Consider the following 25,400-nt stretch of genomic DNA (forward strand, 5'->3'; position numbering starts at 1 on the left):
ACCAATATGCGAGACATCGGTAAATATAATAAAACCATCACTCCTAGAGGGAAGATTGAGGACGGGAGCGGACGTAAGGCGGTCCTTCCACTCCATAAATGCTCGCTCGCAGGCGTCGCTCCAAATAAACTCAGCGCCCTTCCGAGTCAACCTGGTCAGCGGGGCTGCAATACGAGAGAAGCCCTCAATGAAGCGTCGATAGTAGCCCACCAAACCAAAGAAACTACGGATCTATGACGTAGTTATGGGTTGGCCCCACTAACGCATTGCCTCAACCTTCGAGAGGTCCATTGCGACGCCCTCCCTCGTCACCACATGACCGAGGAACTTCACCTCCTCCTGCCAAAACTCGTACTTCTCCAGCTTCGCATGCAACTGGTGTGTGCGGAGGGTCTGCAACGTAACCTCCAGATGCTGCTCGTGCTCCTCATGGGTCCTCAAAAAGATCAGAATGTCGTCGATGAAGACTACAACAAACTGATCGAGATACGGACGGAAGACCTCGTTCATCAACTGCAAGAAGACCGCGGGTGTATTGGTCAGTCCGAAGGACATGACCTGGAACTCAAAATGACCGTAACGCGTCCTGAATGCTGTCTTCGGAATGTCCTCCTCTCGGACCCGAATCTGATGATAACCGGAGCGCAAGTCAATCTTCGAAAAGAATTGTGCACCCTGCAGCTGATCAAACAAATCATCAATCCTCGGGAGCGGGTACTTGTTCTTGATCGTGACCTTGTTGAGCTCGCGGTAATCTACGCAGAGCCTCAACGAGCCATCCTTCTTCTTCATGAAGAGTACCGGCGCTCCCCACGGCGAACTGCTCGGACGGATAAAGCCCAACTCGCGCAACTCCTCCAACTGCTTCTGCAGTTCCCGCAACTCCAATGGTGTCATACGATACGGGGCCTTTGAAATAGGCGCGGTACCAGGCACGAGATCAATCTGAAACTCGGTGAGTCGGCGAGACGGTAATCCCGGAATCTCCTGGAACACATCGGGAAAATCACAAACTACAGGTAACTGGTCGATGCTCATCGCTATGGGCTCCTCTATAGCACATGACATCAAACAAGACAACGGCTCTCCTCTGGGTTCAGCAATGAACTGGAACTGCAGCAAGTCGGGTATACAAAACGTGACTGTCCTCGCGGAGCAATCCAATATGGCATGGTACTCGGCAAGCCAATCCATGCCCAGGATGACGTCGAACTCGGACATCGGTAATGCAAACAGATCTGCAAGAAAAAAGATATCTCCAACAAGAATGGGGCAGGACGAGCAAAATCGGCCAAACACTGCAGTCTTTCCCAAGGGAGTCGATACTAACAAACCCTCACGAGCAGACTCCAATAGTAAACCAGTTGATCAGTAAAAACTCTCGGCCACAAAAGAATGCGATGCACCAGAATCAAACAACACACGTGTAATGCATGCAGATACTGGAAGCATACCCTCAACGACCCCTCCTGATGTTTGCGGGTCCTGTTGAGCCGCATAAAACCTAGCCTGAGCCGGCTGGGGAGGTGTCTGTCCCATCTGAGGGTGTTACTGCTGCTGCTGTCGTTCAGGCGGTCGAAACTGCTGCCTCTGCTGCTGCGGTCTCGGAGGCTGGTGCTGATGCTGCTGCTGAGGTGGCCTCGGGGGTGGGGGCTGCTGTCGCTGCTGCTGCTGCGGTGGAGGCTGTTGTGGACCTCTCGGCTGCTACTACTGGGGGCGAGGACACTCCCACATACGATGCCCCGTCGCACCGCACCTAAAACAAGAGCCGACGAACTACCTCAGAGATGGTGCTAGAGGTGCTACTGACGCTCGAAAGGCTGAGCGACCTGTGCGCCTCTGCTGTGGTCGACCTTGCTGAGAATCACTGAAAGAAGCCTGCCTCTTCCGGTCTCTCCTCTGACCACGATCAGACTGAGAACCGGCCCACTCAGCCTAAAAAATCTGGGCCTTCCGTACCACCCCCTCGAACGTCGGGAGCTCATGCCCAATGACACGGCCTCGAAGACCGTAACGCAAGCCTCCTCAAATCGGTAGGCTCTCCGCTCCTCATCATCCACTAAGTATGGTGCAAATCTGGACAGTGCTACAAAACGAGCGGCATACTGAACCACCGTCATATCACCCTGCACCAAGGCCTCGAACTCCAATGCCCGATGCCGTCGGATGTGATCAGAAAAATACTGTTGGTCAAACAGATCTACAAAATCCTCCTAAGTCCATACAAAATCAGCTCCCACTGCTCGGGAGACTGACGTCCACCAGTGCTCAGCCTCACCATGGAGGAAAAATACGGCTAATCGGACTCGCAGCTCAGTCGTGCATCCCATCGTCTTGAATATCTTCTCCACATCAGCACGCCATCTCTTAGCTACCGTCGGGTCTGGCTCACCCTGAAAACGCGGGGGATCGAGCCGTCGAAACTCTTGAAGGAGGGCACTCGCGCGCTCCTGTTCTGCCTGGGCTGGGGAAACAACGGGGTGTCTGCTCTGCCCCTGAAGTGCGGCCGTCACAGCCTGTAACATCTGCTATAACTGAGAGACACTCACAGATACGGTCGGATCTGCACCGGTCTCTGGTGGAGGAGCTACATCCATAGGATGGGCAGTGGGAATCTCTGGTGGTGGAGCAGGGATTGTAGGTGGTAGGGCGGGAGCCGCAGGTGGTGGTGCAAGAGTCGATCGGGTCACTCTCCTGCGTGGCATGTCCTACAGGAAAGAGCGAAGGCGCCTATTAACTTTGAAAACTCTCGAAGGCACGCTCGTTAAGGGTTGGTAATAAAAGATCACTAGGCTATCCGAACTTAGGACTTAATCATTCATACCGGATATGTAATATTATTCTTAGTTATTCCTAAGTTATGCTCTGATACCAACTTCTGTCACGCCTCAAACTTGGAAACCGGGCTCACAAAATTCCCGATTGCCGAATCCGGCGCCGACAGCCTCCGTAGAACCCCATTCTTGGCTCCCAGCTCTCATTCGCCAGGTTCCGATCCTGGGATGCTACAAGGAGAATTTTCTTACACCAGTTTGATTCGTAATAAGCATAACCAAAGGCATAACCCATAAACAACAATTAAAAACTCCATCACATTTTCACTATGATTAAAAATTTTAAAAGTACAATGAGCATAAAAGGGAAAATACAATGATAATAAACAAAAAGCTCCAAGATGATCTGCAAAGCGCTCCTACCTCAGCGCTGCTGCGCTCCAACGTCACCTGCATGCAACGGTCATGCATAAGCTTATGGAAAGCTTAGAGGGTGGTGAAAGTGTGTGCATAAGGTAGTAGTTATGCAGTATCAGAGTAATGCAGAATATGCTGATGAATGCATGAATGCTACTAGCCGTACCAAGGCTATGCGATGCGAGGCATGGATGATGTCAGCCATACCAAGGCCATGAGGTGCGAAATGCAACTCAAGCATGCGAATCCTAATCTAAGTCCACATATCAATACAGCTCAACTCTGGAATATCACCGGGGTCTAGTACACTCCAAGCCAAATTGCCCCCCATCGCGCACAATAAGGTGAGTAGAAAAGACCTCACTATCCACCTGCCAATATCGGGCTCGGCTCGTCAATAGCAGACCCATTCCTCGAGCTGGTCGGACTCAGCCTAGCTTTGCCCCCTCCTCTCGGGCGGGTAAGGCCGCACCTACTTCCAACCGACCACAATACAGTGGAAAGCGCAACCGTCTGGTGATCGGCACTCGGCGCTCATGCACCCACTCGATTAGACGTTGGAGCAACCTCCTAGTACCATAAGGGTTTAGGGACTTTCACCCAGGGATATCTATAGCACCTCATGTAGAATAAGATTTTCAGTATCCAATCCTGCCAACCACGATACGCCTATGGAGGCTACGGCCCTTATGTCGCTAGGGCGTACAATACCATATCACACAATGTGAATGTATGAATCACACTATCCAGTCATGCAGCAGTCCTGCGCGTATCGTGCGCTCATGTAGGGCAGCACCGCCTATTCGAGAGCCCATAAACAATCTGCCCGAAGGCATATGCTATGATCAGTCACTTCTCATATCAAGCATACATATGATGCGTATGATCGTGAATCATGGAACTATACTAAGCATGTTATATGGTAATGGATTCTGTTTGCAACGAAGATGGGCCTAGACGGCCTACACATTATATGTACGGGCTTATCAATGGGCCCTAGGGAGAGTCATAATGCGGACATTTAACTAACACTATACTTGTAATGTGGACGTCAAACCACCATGCTCCCAAGGCATAGCCTGTCGTAAACATTATTACATAGACCATGTTAGGATTACACATTGCAATGGACCTTAGGTACATCCCATTGGGCCTTCAATATATCAAATAGGCCGTATCAGATGGCCCTTACATTTGTCAAATGGGCCGCATTAATGGGCCTCACCAACGGGCCTTATGTACATCGCAATGAGCCATAGCCCATGGGCCTTAAAATACATCACAATGGGCCTAATCACATGAGCCTTATGTATATCAAATGGGCCGCACCAATTAGGCCACATGCACATCCAATGGGCCACAAATAAACTGAGATGGGCCTCATACATATATCAAGGTGGGGTCTCAAAGGATGGCCACAATTAACTCAAGATGGGCCCCATACATATAACAAGGTGGGGTCCACTTGATCTATAGATTTGACTCATTCCTTAGCTCATGCCATAAAATGAGCTTCTAAGATGGTTGGACAGTTTTGGATGCAACACTTGCATGGGGGGGGTGGGGGGGGGTCCACATGAAGGCCCACCACCCAGCATATTATATATAATATAATATATAATTTATATATAGCATATACAATATTTTATATAATATAATATTTTTATAACTATATATATATATACACACACACACACACACACCCATACACACACACACGCACACGCACACGCACACACCCACCGTCCCCTGGACGGTGGGGATAGAACACAAATATCACAGTGGGCTCCACCGTCCACCTGGACAGTGGAAGTAAAACACATAAACCAATGTGGGCTCCATGTGGGGCCCACCATAATGTTTATACGCCATCCAACCTGTTGATAAGGTTACGTAGACCTAGATGAAGAGTGAAAACAAATTTCATCCTGATCCAAAACTTCTGTGGACCCAAAAAGAGTTTTAAAGGTCGTCGTTCAATCCCACTGTTTCCTACGGTGTAGTCCACCTGAGCTCTAGATCAGGCCGATTTTTGGAGTGAGCTCACTTCAAGGAGTGGCCCACCTAATGAACAGGTTAGATGACAGATATACATCATGGTGGGGCCCACGGCTGGGCCCATGGGCTGCCGCCTGTCCCTGTGCGCAGGCAGCACCTGCTGCCTTCTGACACAGCAGCAGCGCCTGCTACTGCTGATGTTTATATATTATTATTATTATTTTGTGTTTCTATGATTTTTCACAGGTGGGGTCCATATCTTGAGAATCCACTCCATCCAATAGCCCTCCATAGCTCAAGACAGGCAAAATAAGCCCAATATTGAGCCTATTTCAGTGTATAGAAACAACAGGGGATAATTCATCGGTAAACCCGCTGTTTGCCATGCTATGGCCCGCCTGAAAGTCAGATTGGCCCCATTTTTCGGCTCAACGCCTAAAATAATCTGGAGAATGGAATGGACGGCTTGGATTAGAACTATTCATCAAGGTGGGGCCTATATGAGTGGGCCACCCCATGAGCTTGGCAACAAGCTAATATTTGTTTTTTTTTTACCAGTGACGTCCAGCGTCCCTGGACGCTGCACATGTATGGAGGGCTTTGCTCAAGTGGGCCACCTCATGATGAATGGTGTGTGTACAACACATAAAAGGTGCGCCCCACTTCTAGATATTTTGGATAAAAAAATACATACCTCGTGGTGGGGTCCATCCAGGTGGGCCACACAACCACATCATCATCACATAAAAAAATTAGGAAAAGAGGGAGAGAGAGAGAGAGAGAGAGAGAGAGAGAGAAAGAAAGAGAGAGTGGGATATGCATGATGGAGGGCTCCGCCACTATGAGCCCTCCCTTGCACTAAATCATACATCAAGTGGGTCTCATTACACATGGGCCCATTAAATCAAAATCCAACGGTGGAGATCCCTTCTCCACTAAAATAGATGGTCTAGATGACCCTAAGTATACAAGAAAAATAAACATCATAATGGGGTCCATGGAGAATGGCCCGATCATGGAATGATCATGATGATCAAAGTGGGCCATCGGCCACATCTTAGAGTCTCAAGTGAGATCCAAACCATTGGTCGGTTGGCCTCACTTGGCCCATCTTTAAAACATTAAAACTACTCTATCAAAGCACCCCACCGCTTGATCTTCTTTCTCCCTTGGCTTCCTTAACTCCTTAGCTTCGATTCCAACGAAGGAGATGAGGTTTAGATGGTTGAGATGGGAGATGAGAGGGTGGGAAGGTGGGTCACACTTGTTGCTTGGGAAAGCTTGGAGAGGCTCATACGTATGGTGCTCTCTTGCTTGGGAAAGTGAATTGAAAAATGAAGGAGAGAGAGAATTGTAAAGGGAGAGAGAGAGAGAGTGATGGGTGATGGAGTGATAGATATGGTGAGTGATGGGTGTAAGGGACTTTTTGACTTTTGTGGCAAATGGTGTAAGAAAAGTATGGGCTTTGTAAGAACTTTTTGACTTTTGTGGTTGCTTGGGAATGGGTGAAAGGTGATCTGTACTTGACATGTACATGACATGTTGGGATTGATGGATTAATGAATTGATGTGACAAATCGTAGAGATTCTCTCAGAATTCGCACGCGCTGCATTTTTTTCGCATCGAACGCTGGCCCACATCTCCTAACCAAGGTATCGCCTTGGCGCGCGAGTCGCGACATCGGAACCGCGGCGACGGCGCGGTCGCTATGGTATAAGTCTTGGGTTGAGTCGACTCGGGTTGACGGCGTGTGAATCAGGGTCGCGCGCAAATACCGGTTAAGGGTCGAAGGTTACCGGAATTCGACTGGGAAGACCGCGGAAGTCTATTGAACGGTACGGTCTAGGATACGGGGCTTACAATTGTGTCATTGGAATTGTATTTGTTACGATAGACCCATTTACTACCAATGGGGCGATGACCAGTAGGCAAGGGAACCAAGGACCATGTCTTTTGAGTAGTGAGAGCATGAAGTTCACATTGCATTGCCTCTTTTCATTTGAGATCTAAGACAGCCTGAGCATATGACATGGGTTATAAGACACGCGAAATGGTATTAACAAAGTGTTTATGAGCAGAAGATAAAGAATCATAGGAAAGATAGGTACTTAAATGATACCGAGTACCTGACTTAGTCAAAGATGTCTGTTTTAAAGTTGCAGTTGATGGCGTTGTACTAACTTGTCCATAATGAAAATCTTGAAGGAGGGTGGATGGCTGTCTGACACGTTCGCTTCTACGAAGAGGAGGTACACCAAGAGATATAGAGGAAGGAGAAGAAGGAGAGGATGGAGGAGTGATCTCGGATGATGAAGAAACAAGAAGAATTGCAAGTGGAGGTGAATCAGTGATATATTCAGATATCTCAAGTTGGGAAACAATATTTTCTGGTGAGGTTTCTGGAGCAAGAAAAGGAAAAATTGATTCATGAAAAATGACATCACGGCTTTAAAATAATTGTTGAGTGTTGAGATCATATAAGCGATAGGCTTTTTGGCCTACAGAATAACCGACAAAGATGCATTTTCTAGTGCGAGAGTCAAATTTGTGAGATGGTTGTAAATTAGTTGCATAACAAAGACATCTAAAAACTCTCAAGTGAGAGTAGATAGGTGGTTTGTTATACAACATTTCATATAGGGATTTATGTCGCGGCACAGGGGTGGGAAGACGATTAATGAGATAGGCAGGGGTAAGTAAACTCTTCCCCTAAAAACGTAAGGGAAGATTAGCATCAATTCTTAAGACCCTGCCAACATTTAAAAGATGTCGATGTTTTCATTCAACTACACCATTTTGTTGAGGTGTAGATGGGCAAGAGCTTTGAAATAAATTGCTAAAGTTAGAAAAATAAGATTTTATGGAGATGAATTCTGAGCCATTATCACTTCGAATGCATTTAACTTAGCAATTAAACTAAGTGTTAACAAAAGAGATGAAGATTTTTAGTAATCATTGCATTTCAAATTTGAATTTCATTAAGAATATCCACGTGAATTGAGTATAATCGTCAACAATTGTTAAAAAATAATGTGCCCTTGTATGAGTTGCAGTACGAAGGGGTCTCCAAATATCAAAATGAATAAGACCAAATGAATGTAAAGTCTAAATAGAACTTGAAGAAAATAGTATCCGCGTTTGCTTAGCCAAATAGCAAGTTTCACAAGAATGTTTAGAATTAAATACAAATGAGGGAATAACATGGCTCAAAAATTGTGAAGGTGTCTTAGAGGAATGTCCTAACCGCTTGTGTCATAGAAGGTTTGTAGTAGAATCAACATGATAAGAAGTTGGTGCAAACTTCACTAGAGGAAAAAAGTAGTACAAGCCATTAAGCTGCTTCCCCAATCCAATTATCTTCTTCAAAGTTAGGTCCTGCAATATACAAAAAGTGGGAAAGAAGTGAATTGAACAATTTATGACAGTTGTGAGTTGACTCACTGATAGTAAATTAACATGAAAAGATGGTGCACATAAAATATTTTTAACATGCATATGATCTAATCAGAGTTGTGTGGAGCCAATACCAGTTATCTTAGAATATGCACCATTGGGCAAGGTTACTTGAGAAGATAAAGGAGAGGTATTAGATACTGAAGATGCTATGTGATTTGTTGCACCACTATCAATAATCCAATGATTCAAGACTGTCTTTTGGACACTAAAGGATAAGCAGAAAGGGGCAGAGATACTTGTATAGTTTGCTTTGGTAAAATTTTTACCATTATGAAAAAAGGTTTTTATTTGGGCAAGCTCTTCAGAGGTGAATTGGGGAGTCTGTTCTGTTGGTATCTTGATTGAGTCCTGATGCATCTCGGCACTAGTTTGATGTGCAATAGGTTTTCTGCTTCGATTTAGTGGCTGGACATCTTTGTCATTGAGCTTGTGACCAATTGGGAATCCATTCAAGTAGTAGTAACGATCCACAGTGTGAGTTGTGCCCTCACAATAAGAACATAACAGAGATTTTCTAGTGCCTTGTGACTTGGAATGAGAGGATGACCACTGTCTGTATTGTCGTTAACCATCAAACTGTGATTCCTTAGAGTTATCATAGGTTTTGATACTCGTAGCATGAATGAGATCAGTACCCTTGGCCTCAGTAAGTCCTCGTTGCTTTTCTTCTTCACATAGAAGTGAATATGCCTTTTTGACAGTTGATAGAATGTGCATTAACATGATTTGCCCTCACAGAGCAGAGTATGTCTCATTCAATCCCATAAGGAATTGTCCCAGCCGAATCCTTTTTTCTTTTTCTTTTAGATCTTTTTGTCCTGCACAAGTACACGTGATTGAAAGACTACAGGTAGTTAGCTCATCCCACAACATTGTCATCTTTGTATAGTAAGAAAAAATCGATTCTTGATTTTGTTTCAATTCAATAATAGATCGTTGAGTTTGATAATGATGAGAAAAATCACCTTGAGAGAATCGTTCTTAAAGATCTGTCCAAATCTCTGAAGGCATTTCAGCATAGAGTACGCTGTTTGTAAGCTCCTGACTTATAGAATTAAATATCCAGGAAAGCACTATATTGTTGCAATGCTGCCATAAAGAGTATTTTGAATCTTTTTCATATGGAGTGAAAATTGTTCCTTTGATGAACCCCAGTTTATTTTTAGCACTAAGACTTACCAGCATAGATCTCTTCCACATAGCATAATTGGTTCCATCTAAGACTTTTGGAACAAGAATCATGCCAAGATGATCAGAAGGATGGAGAAAAAAGGATCTACGGAATCAATTGCAAACGTAGACATAGCGTGATCAGAGTAGGCGCAAATGATTTACAAAGGCAATAAGATCATTAGTGCTTTGATACCATGAGAAAAATCAGTTTACAGAAAAATCTACGTTTTTCTCTGTATGTCTTTGACAGTCAAAATGGACTGCTATATATAAGCTTACAAGAGCAAATCAAGATCCTAAATTAGAAAAAAATAAAATAAAGATCTATCTAATTCCCTTGATTGAATGGATTACAAATCTCCTAAATATATACATGAAATAATATCCCTTAATTTAAGATAACGTGAGCCCGAAGGTCACTGAACAAATTAGGTACATCACTATGACTCACTTATTATTCTTTAAAAAAATAAAAATAATAATAATAATAATAATGCTCTAACATAGTGTGAGGGATGAGATCTTAGCAATGATATGCAAGAACTTAGAAATAACCTAGAAGTGGCATACAACTAAGTCAAATTAACCCGTCTAAATTATGTATCCCTATATAGGTGTACCATGAACCCAAAATTAGGGTCGTAAGATCATCAGAGCATTGGATTAGGGAACAATTACGAGATGTTTAAAAAAAAACATTTAATAATTTTCTTTTTAAGGTTGTTCCCTGGATTGACATTTGGTTATTTTTGTTTTGGCCAACTATTATTAGTGAAATAATTGATAACAATTAAAGATGGAGAGCCTCCAACATTGACTAGATGATAAGTTGGTGTGCCTTTTGGTTATCTTACATGGAAATGTGAGTGTATATTATGGATATAGGCACTTGGTGTTGGACCTATTGGCACTTACATTGATGAATTACTTCAAGTTTTTAAACCGAGAGGCCTATTATACCCGAGCTAGATTAACTTGTGGATGCATTAGCTTTGACTGAAATCTTTAACTCTAAGGATGTGTAAGGAGCTCAAGGTCATGATGACATGATTTATCTTACTTTACAACGCTACTGCGATAATTGATACGTGAGTGTATGCATTAGCTTTGACTGAAATCTTTAACTCCAAGGATGTGTAAGGAGCTCAAGGTCATGATGACATGATTTATCTTACTTTACAACGTTACTGCGATAATTGATACGTGAGTGTAGGTAGCGTGACAAATATTGCAGAGATTTTGAAAATATCATAATAATATCATGAAAAATACACCAAATAATAATACCATGAGATTTTCAAAATATTGGCAGAATTGATATTATCATGATATTTTTACGATATTGACTCCCAAAATAATAAAATCCTTAAGGAATTTATTGTATATTTTAAATATATTTACAAATTTACAATAAATATTTTATTTTTAGTGAGATTATCCTGATAATATTCTTAGAAAAACTTTAAAAATTAAAAATCTCCTTAAAAATTGTCAAGCCAAGGAATTGCTAAGAACAAGATTTTTCAATATGGGTGTAGCTAGGTGCATATATCAAGGTCTAATTAATGCTCATGACATAATTCAACAAGAGATACACTTGGTTACCTAAGATATTGTTATGAAATTGATCTTATAGTTTGTATCGTTCATGAAGTGTTTTAACGACTAGCCCGTGCATCAAAGTTTTTCAATTGATTACTTAAAGTTTTTTCAACCGTTAGTCTTAACCGTTGACTATAATCTTGATTAATGAACATCCAATGATAAAGATTTAGTGATATATACTTCAGGTTTATGCATGTGGTTATTGGTAAAGGATGGTGACCACAATGAGTGGAAGGATTTGATCAATTTAAATACATGGATAAGGTGGGATCACAAACGTTAGATACAATGGGGTATACTAAGATCTTATGGGTGGTGAAATACCATAACTAATCTCCTCTTACAACCTTAATTCATCCTTATAAATATATCCTATTTATGAGGGAGAGAAGAGAGGACCTTGGATCTCCTCTTACCACCTTTATTCATCCTTATAAATAAAAGAGAGAAGAAGAAGAGAAAGCAAAGAAAGAGAGAGATAGAGACTCATTCCTCCCATTCATCCACATATGTGGTGCGTGTGGGGTTCACCTTGGACTACTTTGTCTGTCTACCCGACTCTACTGCAGGGTTGATGTGTGCTTTCATTCCTCCCTTCTACCTTAAATAAGTAGGGGAGAGACGTTTTAGGTTGAAGGATCATCATTTACTTTTTCCAATTTTCAATAACATTAATCAAGATAATCCTAGCTGCATATATATATATATATATATATATATAATGGTTTTATGCCGTTGAGCTCATGGGAACTTCTCATGAGGTCAAGCTGTGTGGGCCTTACCGTGATGCATGTCAAACATCTACCCCATTAGTCAGATGCACCATTCCATAGTGGGGCCTCAAGCTTAAAATTCAAGTCAATCAATAACTTTTGTGGGCCACACCATGTACAAAAGTTGAGAGGGATTACCCTACCATCAAAACATTCATAATCATTTGTTGGGCCCACTGATGTGTGGTTCACAAATTCAGCCCATCCATTATGTGTTTTCCACTTGGATGAGGGGTCAAACCAAGTTTCAAATGCATCTAAATTTTAGGTGTGCTCCACCAAGTGCTTTTATATATTTTAAGCATGTCTTCACATAATTTTAAATGGTATGGTCCACCCGAGTTCCATATACAGCTAATTTTTGAGATATCCCATAATTTAAAGGAGATCCATCAAATGCACGGTGTTCATGTTCGACACTCATCACAATAGGGCCCACAGCTCGAACTCATGGGAAGTTCCCATGGGCCCGACCGCATATATATATATATATATATATATATATATATATATATATATATATATATATATATATATATAATACGTTTGAAAATCATACACGTATTTTAGAAACAAATGTCCACAAATTAGTGGTTAGAATTGTTCAACCAATCTAATTTAATTTGAGATTGTAACTTAGAGAGAATGGGTCCCACATTTTATCTGGTTTAACTTAGAGTTAATGCATGCCAAGTGTAAAATCTCCACATGCTTGCGTATAAGCATCACCTGTGTAAAGTTTCTGAGTGCCTCTCTCTCTTCTTTTCATTCTTTCTTCTTCAAACTGTTTATTTCTCATCCATGGGGCCCAGCTGATGAGTCAGCGGCTTATTGTTTGGCATGGAATGGTCTGTGGACCAATCTAATAACTAGACAGGATGGTAATTGTGGACCAATCCAATAACTAGACAGGACCTTATTTTATATTTTTTTTCAACCATACCACATGCATGTTTGGCAGACTCCAGTCTGGCACTTGGAGATGCGCATATTCCAAATGCGGCTTGTTGGAGGACCGGCAGCTTGCGTGCCAAAACATCTCAAACCATCCATTTCAAATCAGATTACATCTAAATATCATCAAAGCAAGTCACGTTTGGATCCCACTGTAGAACCAAACCCATCTAACATCTGGTGAGCCATGCGTTTACGAAAAAGAGCTTTTGCTAATTGCTCACACGCCACCTCATATGCCAGGTTGGTAAATAAGTGAAATATCCAAGCCATCCATCAAGCAAGACCTTTTATGTAAATGCTATAGCCCAAAGATAAAGGTGGTCCACTTAGCAGGTATTATGGGTTAGAAATTTTTGGCTGATTTTTTTTTTTTTTTTTTTTTTTTTACGGCCGTATATATATTCAATTGATTGGAAATCTACTAAATAACTTGAATACTGCAGTTATCTGCCACATTGGTATACGCGTGTGCATTACCTGACATGTAAACTCGTGAGGGCCTTGCAAAGCTCTGAAGGAGATATGAGAGGAGTATCCGCATCTCCACGTGCCAAATTGGAATGTGTCAAACCAGCGTGTGGGCTACTCCTTTGTCTAACCCAGACAAGGGCACCCTATCCAACGCCAAAAAAAAAAGAAAGAAAGACATTTGAGCGTGAGACCGTAGTGAAAAAGGTTAAAATGGTCAGCAAAATGGTCATTTCATGCATGTAACTTTTGCGGTGAAAATGCGGGGGCTCGGAATAGATAGTGACCGCTGCAGAGCTTTGTACCCCTCACGGTGATGTATGTGATTAACCCACGGTCTATTCATTAGTAGACTACACCATAAGAAACAGTAATGGTTGAACTCCCACCAAAACCTTATGAGGGTCCATTAATGTTTATTTGTCATCCAACTTATTGATTAGTCTAGGTAGACTTGATCCGAAACTTTTGTGCCCTTCAAGAAGTCTTTACTGTGGGTGTTCAATCACCATTGTTCCCAGTGGTGTGATCCACATGAGATTTGGAACTACCACGTATATTTTTTGTTCCCTGTGGTGTGGTCCACATGAGATTTGGAACTACCTCATATATTTTTTAGCTCATGCCTTAAAATGAGCTAGCAAAATAGATGAACGTGGATAAAACATATACACCTAATTCCTTCATGTGATACCTTATTTTCATGAGTTATTGCATTTATCCGAATGACACAAAAACAACCCTAATCTCTCTTTTGCTTGTCTCTATCCCGATGAGTGGAAACAAAGGCTATCATCTTCTACTAAGTAGTTCTGAGTAAATCTTAAATGATCCCCTCAAAAGGTTAATGTAAATAAATGTATTATTGTTCGATATCCTCAAGCTATATGTCCTTGTGGCCTTGTCCAACTTTAATCATTGAATCAACTTAAACTTTGATGAATGACTAATTATCAATTGCTTTTCTTTCAGTTTTTATCTATTTTATAGACAAGAAATAAAACTCTCTTATTACTAACAATGGAAAAAAAAGAACTTCCTTTTAGTTATTTTTTCCCCTTAATTTCCTAATTTATTAATAACAAAATAGATTCTTTTAATATATAAAATAAGAATTCCAATGACTTTTGCTACTATAATTTTACCAATCACAATTTTTTATTTCTTCCAGCAATTTAGTTTACCTCAAAATAATTAAAATAAAAGTTGTATTGATATTTAAGTATAAAAATAATAATAATAATAAAAATGGATAAATAAATAAATAGTGACTTCCATTGTTTAATTACTTTTTAAATGATGTGGTACTTTCTATACACCTAAGCCCCTTCTCAAGTGTTATTGAAAACTTGTACCATCCACACTCTTTTGCTTTACCCATGAATTATTGATAATAATTTGATAATAGTTTTATACCTATGAATTATTTGATGATTGGTCTTTCACAATGAAATATATTCATACAATGAAGGGTCCAATTCATGATATGCCTGTGTGGCGCCGCTTTTTCATAGACCTTGAATGGCGCTATCTGCCCGTTGAACCCACTTGATTAGAGGCTTGGATCTGGAATAGATGGGCCACAAAAGCTGGAGTGACTCACGTGATACTTGAACTCAATGTTAAAGCCCTTTCTTAATCCACACGTGTAGAAATAACGAATAGAATACTAGAAGAATAAAACTTTGATACTCGTGTGATGGATGATGCGCAGGCACTAAAAAATTGCGCAAGTGCCAGGGAAGTAAGTCGGTTTAGACACTCTAATTTATAGTTCCAATTTATATGAATCATAAATCAACGGCCGTCTTATTTGATTATCTGACCATCTGATTCGTGGACATTTATTAAACGCTTAAAAATGAAAATATCCAGAGGTCCTGTTTCAACAGAAACAAATGTACTAAATCAGAGGCCAGGACTGTTCAACCAGTCTAACGTCGGTGTCATGTTACTTTGAGGCGAAAAGGGTGCCGATTGGGTACTACAGCCCCACCAGCTAGAGACGGACGGTCCTTACAGTGGCTTTGTGGGGTCCACCTTGAAATATGTGTTTTATCCATCCATTTATTTTGATAGATCATTTTAGCACATGAGCTAAAAAGGAAAGCAGATAAAAGGCTCAATTAGACCACACAATGTGAAATAGTGGGGATTGAATGCCTACCGTTGAAAACCTCTTGGGAGCTACGGAAGTTTTAGACCAAGCTGATAATTTTATTCCCTTCATCCAAATTTGTATAACCTTGCGAACAGGTTGGATGGCAAATAAACATCACGGTGGGCCTTAGGAAATTTTCAATGGTGGGTATCATTGTCACCACTACTTTCTGTGATATGGTCCACTCAAACCTTTAATTTACCTCCTTTTAGAGCTTATAACCTAAAATAGTGTGTCAAAATGAATGGACGGCATGAATAAAACACATAAATTACAGTGGGCCCCATAAAGCTCGAACCCTCAGTCTCTAGCTGTCGTGGCTGGGTTAGTACCCCCAATCCGCGTACGAGGCAGTGATTGTAGAATTTATCGGAAGCGGATCGCCTTGTGACCCCTGGCATAGAGGAATACCTATGCAGGGGGGCCAACCCAAATGAAATAGTGGCAACGGAAACGTTCACTATTCAAATCTTTTTGGAGCTAACCATGATGTTTATATACAATCCAAACTGTCCAAAGGGTTTTTACCACTCAGATATGTTAAAAATTATACAGATTTATATTATTTCTATATAATGTGGAAAATGAAAATAAAATTAACTTAAATAAGGACAGACTGAAGCACGTCTGGGACGCTGTCCTTAAAGCGTTATTTGCCCCTACTTAAGTGAATTGAGTATGCTGATAGGTTACAGGCAAACCACTTCTAGGATATGACGAGCCTGGTGTGGGTCTGCGTTCAGCAAACACGAAGGCCCACCAAATGGAACTCTGTTACACTCAGTCTGGCAGAAATACAATAAAGAAAAAATTTCAAAAATAAAAGGAGAGAAGAAGATGTATGTAAATGAGACCACTGCACTAGTCTATTCTTCAACTATTGGTTCAATAGAATCGTTCTAGACCACACCGCTGGTCTATTCTTCAAGCAAAGGGTTCAACTCTTTCTATCTTGCTAGAATCACTAGAGTATAGGAGAGAAGTGGTTGGCTGTCTCAGTTCGTATGGGTTTGCTGGAGTGGGTTGAGAGATGGTATGGAAACCCATCCAGGCCCTTCTTTTATAGGCTATGGTGGCTGGGAGTTATGGTCCAAGAAAATAAATCTCATGACTGTTTTTTAGCTGTTGGAGAAAACTAGCTGTTTTCTAACTGTTGTGCATGGGCCATTAAGCTGCTGCATGCTGACTGTTATGAGACAACAGCTAGGCGACACAATGCAGACGTGCGAAGTGCAAAGTGCGCCACTGGCGCCTCTACAGCCACACTGCCTCACATACCTACGCCCTCACACCGAGCCCTTGCTCGTGCCCGTACCCGAGCTCGAGCGCGAGCATGCACGCGCAAGGTCCATAGTCCTTGGACTAGGTAAGCAAATATTATAATACTTCACTGTTTTTATTTAAACCACAAAATCTTCTCTTCCCTTTCTCATGTCAGACTATTCTTAAAAACCCATAAAAAGGTGTTTTTCAAACCTTTTATATATATATATATTATTTTTTATTTTAAAATATATATTTATAAAATCAATATTTTGCAACAATCCCCCACTTGATTTAAAAAAATATATATTTTCTCAGTTAAACATTTTTACCAGAATAATCAACTTATATGCATAAAGAAAGATATCTTTCGATTTTAATATTTCCTTAGTGCTAGTATCTCAAAACTCTATCGAAATGACTGGCAGTTGTAGCGTTGAACTAGTTATTCCTAGATAACAAAGTCAGAGAAACCACACACATATTCGCTATGTGTTTATTAGAGTTCCCACAATCTTGCTCAGCACAATTAATGGTCATGTGTTTATCCTAATTCGTGAACGATCCCCAGAGAAAACTCATAACTCTCATGAGAGACAGCACCATTTTTACGCTCATATAGGTGAAATCCTTCCAGTATCTCCGTTACTATAAGATACTTATCCTATAGACTAGATTTCATTAAGAGCTCTAAGACTCAAACCTCTTTCGTAACGCTTAGCACTTATCTATTATAGATTAGGTTTTATAATTTAGTGCTGAAAACTTTTCACATATCAGTGACTTGTTCTTACCCATTGAACCTAAAATTAGAGATTTTCTGACTTTAGGTTGGGTTACCATCACTGATGAAACTTTGGTTGAAGAGTTTCAACCCCATCCCTCTAGATATAGCCTTTACTACCTCTCTCGGTAGAGATTTAGTGAAAGGATCTACCAGGTTATTGCTGGATTTCACATAGAAAATAGCAATGATTCCATCTCGAATTAATTGTTTGACATAATCATGTCGAAGACTGATGTGTCTAAACTTACCATTATATGTGCCGCTGTAAGCTCTAGCTAATGTGGCTTCATTATCACAATGTAGTGACACAGCCAATATAGGCTTTACACAGAAAGAGATTTCTAATAGAAGATCCCTTAGCCACTCAGCCTCTTTGCCTGTTACAACTAGGGCTACGAATTCAGACTCCATAGTCGAGTGGTTATGCAAGTTTGTTTCTTGGATCCCCAAGATATAGCTGCACCTCTTACGGTGAATACCCACCCTGTAGTAGACTTGTTATCCCCTGCACTCGATATTCAGCTCGCATCGGTATATCCTTCAAATACGGCAGAAAATTATGAATAAAATAGTCTTACGTCTTTGGTTGCTTTTAAGTAATCAAGGACTACTGATTGCATTCCAGTGTTCAGTACTGTAGTTACTAGTAAACCTACTAAGTTTACTCATAGCATATGAGATACCAGGTCTAGTACATTGCATAGCATACATAAGACTCCCTATAACACTCGCATATTCTAATTATGCAACTGTTTTTCCGTTATTCTCTTTTAGCTTGATACTTGGATCAAATGGGGTCTTTACTTCTTTTATATTTAGATGGTTAAACTTGTGTAGTATCTTTTCAATATAGTGAGATTGATACAAAGCATAGCCCCCACAATATTTTTTAACTTTGATACCTAGGATAGTATCAACTTGTCTAAGATCCTTCATTTTGAATACAGAAAATAGAAACCTCTTTGTTTCAGTCACACCTTCCATTTTATTACTTATTATTAACATGTCATCAACATACAGACAAATAATAACGATACAACTACCATCTACTTTAAAGTATATGCATTTGTCAACTATATTATGCATGAAACCATAAGATAGTATTTTAGAATCAAACTTCGCATGTCATTGTTTTGGTGCTTGTTTTAATTCATATAGAGATTTGACTAATCTATATACTTTATTTTCATTTCCTGGTAGAACGAATCTTTTAGGTTGTTCCATGTATACCTCCTCATTGAGGTCACCATTTAGGAATGCAGTCTTTACATCCATTTGGTGGATATGAAGATGATGTATGGAAGCTAGCGCAGATAGTATCTTAATGGATATTATCCTAGCTATAGGAGAGTATGTTGCAAAATAATCTATCCCTTCTTTTTGTCTAAAACGTGTAGCTACTAGTCAAGCTTTAAAGGTTTGGATAGTCCCATTAGTATAGTATTTCTTTGTAAATACTCACTTACAACCTATGAGTCTAGAACCTGGAGGTAAGTTTACTAGTTCCCATGTTTGATTTAACAATATGGATTCCATTTCATCGTTTATAGCTTCTTTCCAGAAAGTCGAGTCTCTAGAGGATACAGCCTCCTTATATGTTTTAGGATCATCTTCTATAGTCATTACTATAGGTATTTGTCTTATAACATTTTCTCCATCTCCTTCTACAAGATGAAAAATGACGAGTTATGAGTCTATGTAGTCATCTCGTAGACTCTTCTCTATTCTTGTCATTTGACTCCTACAAGGTTCAACAGGAGTTTCCACTATCTGTGGAACTGTGCTATCTGGTTCTCTATTAAGAGTTTGGACTTCATTAGCCTTTGACTCCACGGAGAGTGAGTTCTTAAAGAACTCAACGTCTCTTGATTCTATTATTGTATTAGACTCTATGTCTAGAAGTTTATAAGCTTTACCATTTGTGCATACCCTACGAAGACACACTTAATAGCTCTTGGTCCTAACTTAGTTCTTTTTGAATCAGGAGTTCTGCAGTATGCAAAACATCCGCACACTTTTAGATATCTTAGGTTAGGTTTTCTACCTCTCTATGTTTCATATGGAAATATTTTATATTTTTTAAACGATGTTTAGTATATGGCACGCTGCAAGCAATGCCTCACCTCATAAGCTTAGTGGTAACTTTGCTCTTATCAGCATTGAGTTGACCATGTCTATTAATGTTCTATTCTTCCTTTCAGTTATTCCATTTTTTGAGGTGTGTATGCCGCAGTACATTGATGTATTAGTCCATATTCTTCACAAAAGTTATCGAATTCATTTGAGAAGTATTCTCCTCCTCTATCGCTACGGAGAATTTTTATCTTCTTATTAATTAGTTGATTCTCTACTTCTGCTTTATATATTTTAAACATGTTTAATGCTTTATCTTCGTTCTTTAATAGATAAACATACGCATATCTAGAGCAATTATCTATAAAGGTTATGAAGTACCATTTACATCCACGAGTAAGAATGTCGTTTAACTCACAGATATCATTGTGTACAAGATCTAATACTTGAGACAATCTTTCAACACTTGGAAAAGGTTTCTTCGTCATTTTGGATCGTATACACACTTCACATTTTTCCGTTTCATTATGTGTATGAGATTAAACCATTCTTAGTCATGAACTTCAAGGTACTATATCATATATGGGCTAGTCTATCATGCCACAGTCCAGCGGATTCAACCATATACGTAGAAGTGTTATTTTCATTTAGAGATAACTTAACCATCCTGTTACAAGCATATTCCTTTCTGACAAAATTCTCATTCTTGGACAGAATCAGTTTACCTGACTCGTACACCACCCTTATGCCTGGCTTACCTAGAAGATCCCCATAAATTAAGTTTCGCCTCATGTATAGGGCGTGCAGTATATTAGTCAGAATCACTTTCTTCCTAGAGGTGAATACCAGTTCGACAGTTCATTTACCGACGACCTTCGATCGAACTTCATTACTCATTTGGACTTCTTGACCATCTATCAATTCCTCATAGGTTTTAAAGGCTGATTTGTCATATCACATATGTACTATAGCGGCAGTATCATACCACCAACCTGGAACTTTACCTTGGATAGTATTTACCTTAGTGATCATAGCTACAATATCGACTTCTTCTACTGCACTTGCCTCTTTTTTAGATTCGCGATATCTACATACTTGAGTATAGTGCCCGGTTTTTCCACAGACATACATGGGCCTTTGAACTTTTCGTTCTTCTTTTGGGCATTTTCTTGAATTCTCTTTATTAAGTTTCAGGGAATCGTCTTTCTCGGGATTCTTGTTATTAATATTCTCTACTACATATACCTCGGACGAGGCATTCCCGTTATCACTCTTTCTGTTCCAGTTACAGGATTTTTCCTCAATTCTGAGGTATTTTTGAATTTGTTCCAGTGTGTAGTCCTCAGTTTTATACAACAACTTCTTTCTATAGTCTTTCCACATCGGTGGCAATTTAGCGATTATAGTCCCGACTTGGAATGATTCAGGAAGATCAATTTTGATGGCTTTGATTTTGTTTACTATTAGCTGCAGTTCATGGATTTGGGGTAGCAGCAGTTTGTTATCTACCATGTTGAAGTCAAAATACCTAGCGATGAGGAATTTGTTCGTACCTTCTTCTTCAGCCTTGTATTTAAACTCCAGAGCAACTCAGATCTCCTTTACTGATGACGTCTGTTGGTATAGATTGTACAGGCGGTCGGAGAGCGCGTTCAAAATGTGTCCTCGACACAAGAGTTTGTCTTCAGCTCATTTGGCGCGGGCAGCGACCTGTTCAGGTGTGTCTGTGACGGATGCTTCAAGTAGTGCTTGTAGATTTGTATTTAATATGTAGTAGATCTTCAGCGCCGTCAGAAAAAATTTAAGCTTGTCTTGTCATCTCGTAAAATTGGTTTCATCGAACCGATCAAGACGTATCAAGTCCTGATTCATCAACTTGATAGATGAAATATTGTCGGCTTCCATCTAATAACGCTTTAAGATTGTTGAAAATTATATAGATTTATATTATTTCTATATAATGTGGAAATCAAAAATAAAACTATCTTAAATAAGGACAGGCTGAAGCACGTCTGGGACGCTGTCCTTAAAGCATTATTTGTCCCTACTCAAGTGAATTGAGTATGCTGATAGGTTACAGGCAAACCACTTCTAGGATACGACGACGTTCAGCAAACACGAAGGCCCACCAAATGGAACTCTATTACACTCAGTCTGGCAGAAATATAATAAAGAAAAAATCTCAAAAAGAAAAGGAGAGAAGAAGATGTATGTAAATGAGACCACTGCACTGGTCTATTCTTCAGTTATTGGTTCAATAGAACCGTTCTAAACTACACCGCTGGTCTGTTCTTCAAGCAAAGGGTTCAACTCTTGCTATCTTGCTGGAATCACTGGAGTATAGGAGAGGAGTGGTTGGCTGTCTTAGTTTATATGGGTCTGCTGGAGTGGGTTGAGAGATGGTTTGAAAACTCATCCAGGCCCTCCTCTTATAGGCTATGACAGCTGAGAGTTATAGTTTAGGGAAATAAATCCCATGACCGTTTTTTAGCTGTTGGAGAAAACTAGCCATTTTATGGCCGTTTTCTAACTGTTATGCATGGGCCATTAAGCTGCTATATGTTGAATGTTGTGAGACAATAGCTAGCCGTTTTCTAGCTGTTGGGCTAGCCATTCAAAGTGCGCCACTAGCGCCTCTACAGCCACACTGCCTCACATGCCCACGCCCTCGCACCGAGCCCATGCCTGTGCCCAAGCACGCAAGTGTTCTAGTGTATAGGTCCATATTCCTTGGACTAAATAAGCAAATAGTATAATACTTCACTGTTTTCATTTAAACCGTAAAATCTTCTCTTCCCCTTCCCATGTGAGACTATTTTTAAAAACCCACAAAAAGGTATTTTTCAAACCTTTTATATATATATATATATATATATATATATATATATATATATATATATATATATATATATATATATATTTTAAAATATATATTTATAAAATCAATATTTTGCAACAAGATAAATTATAGGCACAAATATCATTCTGATACGAAACTTCTGTCACCCCAAGCATTTATTCCCCATTCTTTCGTGTGTTATGACCCACGTGAGTCTTGGATCTTCCTGAGTTTTAGATTCCTGTCTTACAGTGTTCTTACAAAATAGATGGACCGAGTGGATTTGTTACCAACATTCCTGTAGGCCCGCAAAGTCCCCGGTATATCTCTATGTTCGGGTTATGAGCGATCCGCTTGCCAATCTATTGCATTTAACCGGAAGCTGATATCCTGCGAAAGCCTTCACAGAGGAAGTTCTAAGCTGAAAGATGGGCGGGTCCACCGTGATTTTGGTGAAAAATCTTCATCTGTACATTTTGTCATCTCATTTTAAAACACACAAGTAAACACTAAAAAGACCTAAAACTCGAGTGGGATGCACGAGAGGAAATAGTAGGGACTGAATGACTAATGTTAATACATTCATGTAGCCATAAAAGTTTTGTATATAGCCACAATAGTGGCTAAATCCATTTACGTTTGTAGTTCATCTTATGAAAATGACGTTATAATTGGTTTGAATGGCATATAAACATCCAGGTGGCTCAGGTAGGTTTCACCCATAAAAATTTCTTTGCTCAGATGGGAGGCGTAAACGGATTGGCTGGTGTGTCACACACAGCTGCATAGCTGTGGTATTTAGGTCAGTAAGTTCTGTGAACCCGTCATGAGGTATATGTTATATCCAAACCGTCCATTCATTTGGAGAGTTGCTCGTAAGACTTGAAGCGAAAAATAAGATAGATAAACGATTAAGTGAACTACACTGCAAAAAGCAAAAGTAGCGGGGGATTCAACGTCTACCAGACTACCATTGAAATCCTTCCGGGGGTCACGGAAGTTTTGTATCAATATCAAATTTTGTTTCCTCTTCATCCAGGTTTTTTTTTCATCTCATGAACAGATTGTATGGAAAATAAACGTTATGTGGGCCTTACAAATGTTTTAACGGTGAAAATCATTCTCCCCACTCCTATTTGTGGTGTGGTCCATTTGAGCTTTGGATATGATTCACTTTTTTGGGTCAGCTAAAAAATGATCTCGTAGAATTGATGAACGGTGTGGATATAATAAATATATCCTTTTGGGGGCCATGTAACTTTGATTTCCTTTGAACCGTTTGTACAACTCGTGCTCGAGGAGCGTCACCGTTCGTATTAGCACCACGCGTACCAACACCAACTAGCAAGTTCCGTGGGTCCCATCATGATGTATGTATTATATCCAAACCGTCCATCCATTTTTCAAGCTCGTCTTAAATCTGGAGAGTAAAAATAAAACAAATCTAACTATCAAATGGACCACACTGAAAAAAGAAGTGGGGGATTGAACGTTTGCTAATGAAAATCATTATCTCGGCTGCTATTTGTGGTGTGGTCCAGTTGAACTTGGATATGATTCATTTTTTGGATAATATTCTAAAATGATCTCGAAAAATCGATGAACGGTGTGGATATAATAAAAACATCATTGTGGGGCCATGTAACTTTGTTTTCCTTTGAACCGTTCGTACAACTCGGAGCTTCGTACGCTTCCGAGTATAATATCACTCCCGACAGGAAAGAAGGGAAGCGAGGGCATATTCGCAAATTCAAAATAAAGCAGAGGCAATTCAATGAACCAGATCTTTATATTAAACCGCCCCTCTCTTTTTTTCTACGAGTCCCTCTCCCTCTCTCTCTCACTCGAAATTTCCCTTTTTTTTCCTCTCTTCAACCTTTATTTTCGATGGAAGAGCAAGTTCTAGACCTCTTCGAAATCTACTGGTTTTACCATAATACCCCTCCAGAACCACCCTCTCCTCCTCCTCCTCCTCCTTCTACAGAACCACCCTCTCCTCCTCTTCCTCCTTCTATAGAACCACCCTCTCCTCCTCCTCCTCCTCCTCCTCCTCCTTCTACAGAACCACTCTCTCCTCCTCCTCCTCCAGCTAATCCAAGTCCTCTAGAATCTGATTCCCACATCGAAAAAGCCGCCATCTCTCGCCTTCAAAGCCTCCACCGTAGATCTCACAGTGACCAATCCCTCTCATTCTCCCCAAATTCCGTCCTCGCAATGCCCAAGCTTGATACAATCCTCTCCGAAAAAGAAGCTGTAGAAATTACAGAGAGAATCCCAGATCAAGAACCCAAAAGGCCATCGAAGAAGACGGTGCAGCGCCAAGGAAAGAAGAAGATGAGCAAGAGCTTGTCCGATCTAGAATTCCAAGAATTGAAGGGACTTTTGGATTTGGGTTTTACGTTTTCAGAAGCCGATATGGATACGAGGCTGATTTCGATCGTCCCAGGCCTGCAGAGATTGGGAAAGAAAGAAAGGGAGGAAGAGCCTGCGCATGAAACTGCTGTTTCTAGGCCTTATCTTTCGGAAGCATGGATGGTTGATCGAAAGGAAGAGAACCCACTAGCGAATTGGAGAATCTCAGCCGTTGGTGATCAGACCGACATGAAAGATCAACTGAAGTCTTGGGCACATGCCGTTGCATCGACGGTTAGATGA

General features: G+C 40.5%; 1 protein-coding gene across 1 annotated transcript; it reads left to right on the forward strand.

Moving 5' to 3' along the window:
• The first annotated feature begins 24,632 nt into the window (after positions 1 to 24,632).
• Positions 24,633 to 25,400, forward strand: LOC131239129 (protein PAF1 homolog). Its single transcript, XM_058236687.1, has one exon. The coding sequence runs from the start codon at positions 24,633 to 24,635 to the stop codon at positions 25,398 to 25,400; it is 768 nt and encodes a 255-aa protein (XP_058092670.1).

The sequence above is a fragment of the Magnolia sinica genome, chromosome 3, assembly GCF_029962835.1.
Source record: "Magnolia sinica isolate HGM2019 chromosome 3, MsV1, whole genome shotgun sequence".
Lineage (NCBI taxonomy): Eukaryota > Viridiplantae > Streptophyta > Magnoliopsida > Magnoliales > Magnoliaceae > Magnolia > Magnolia sinica.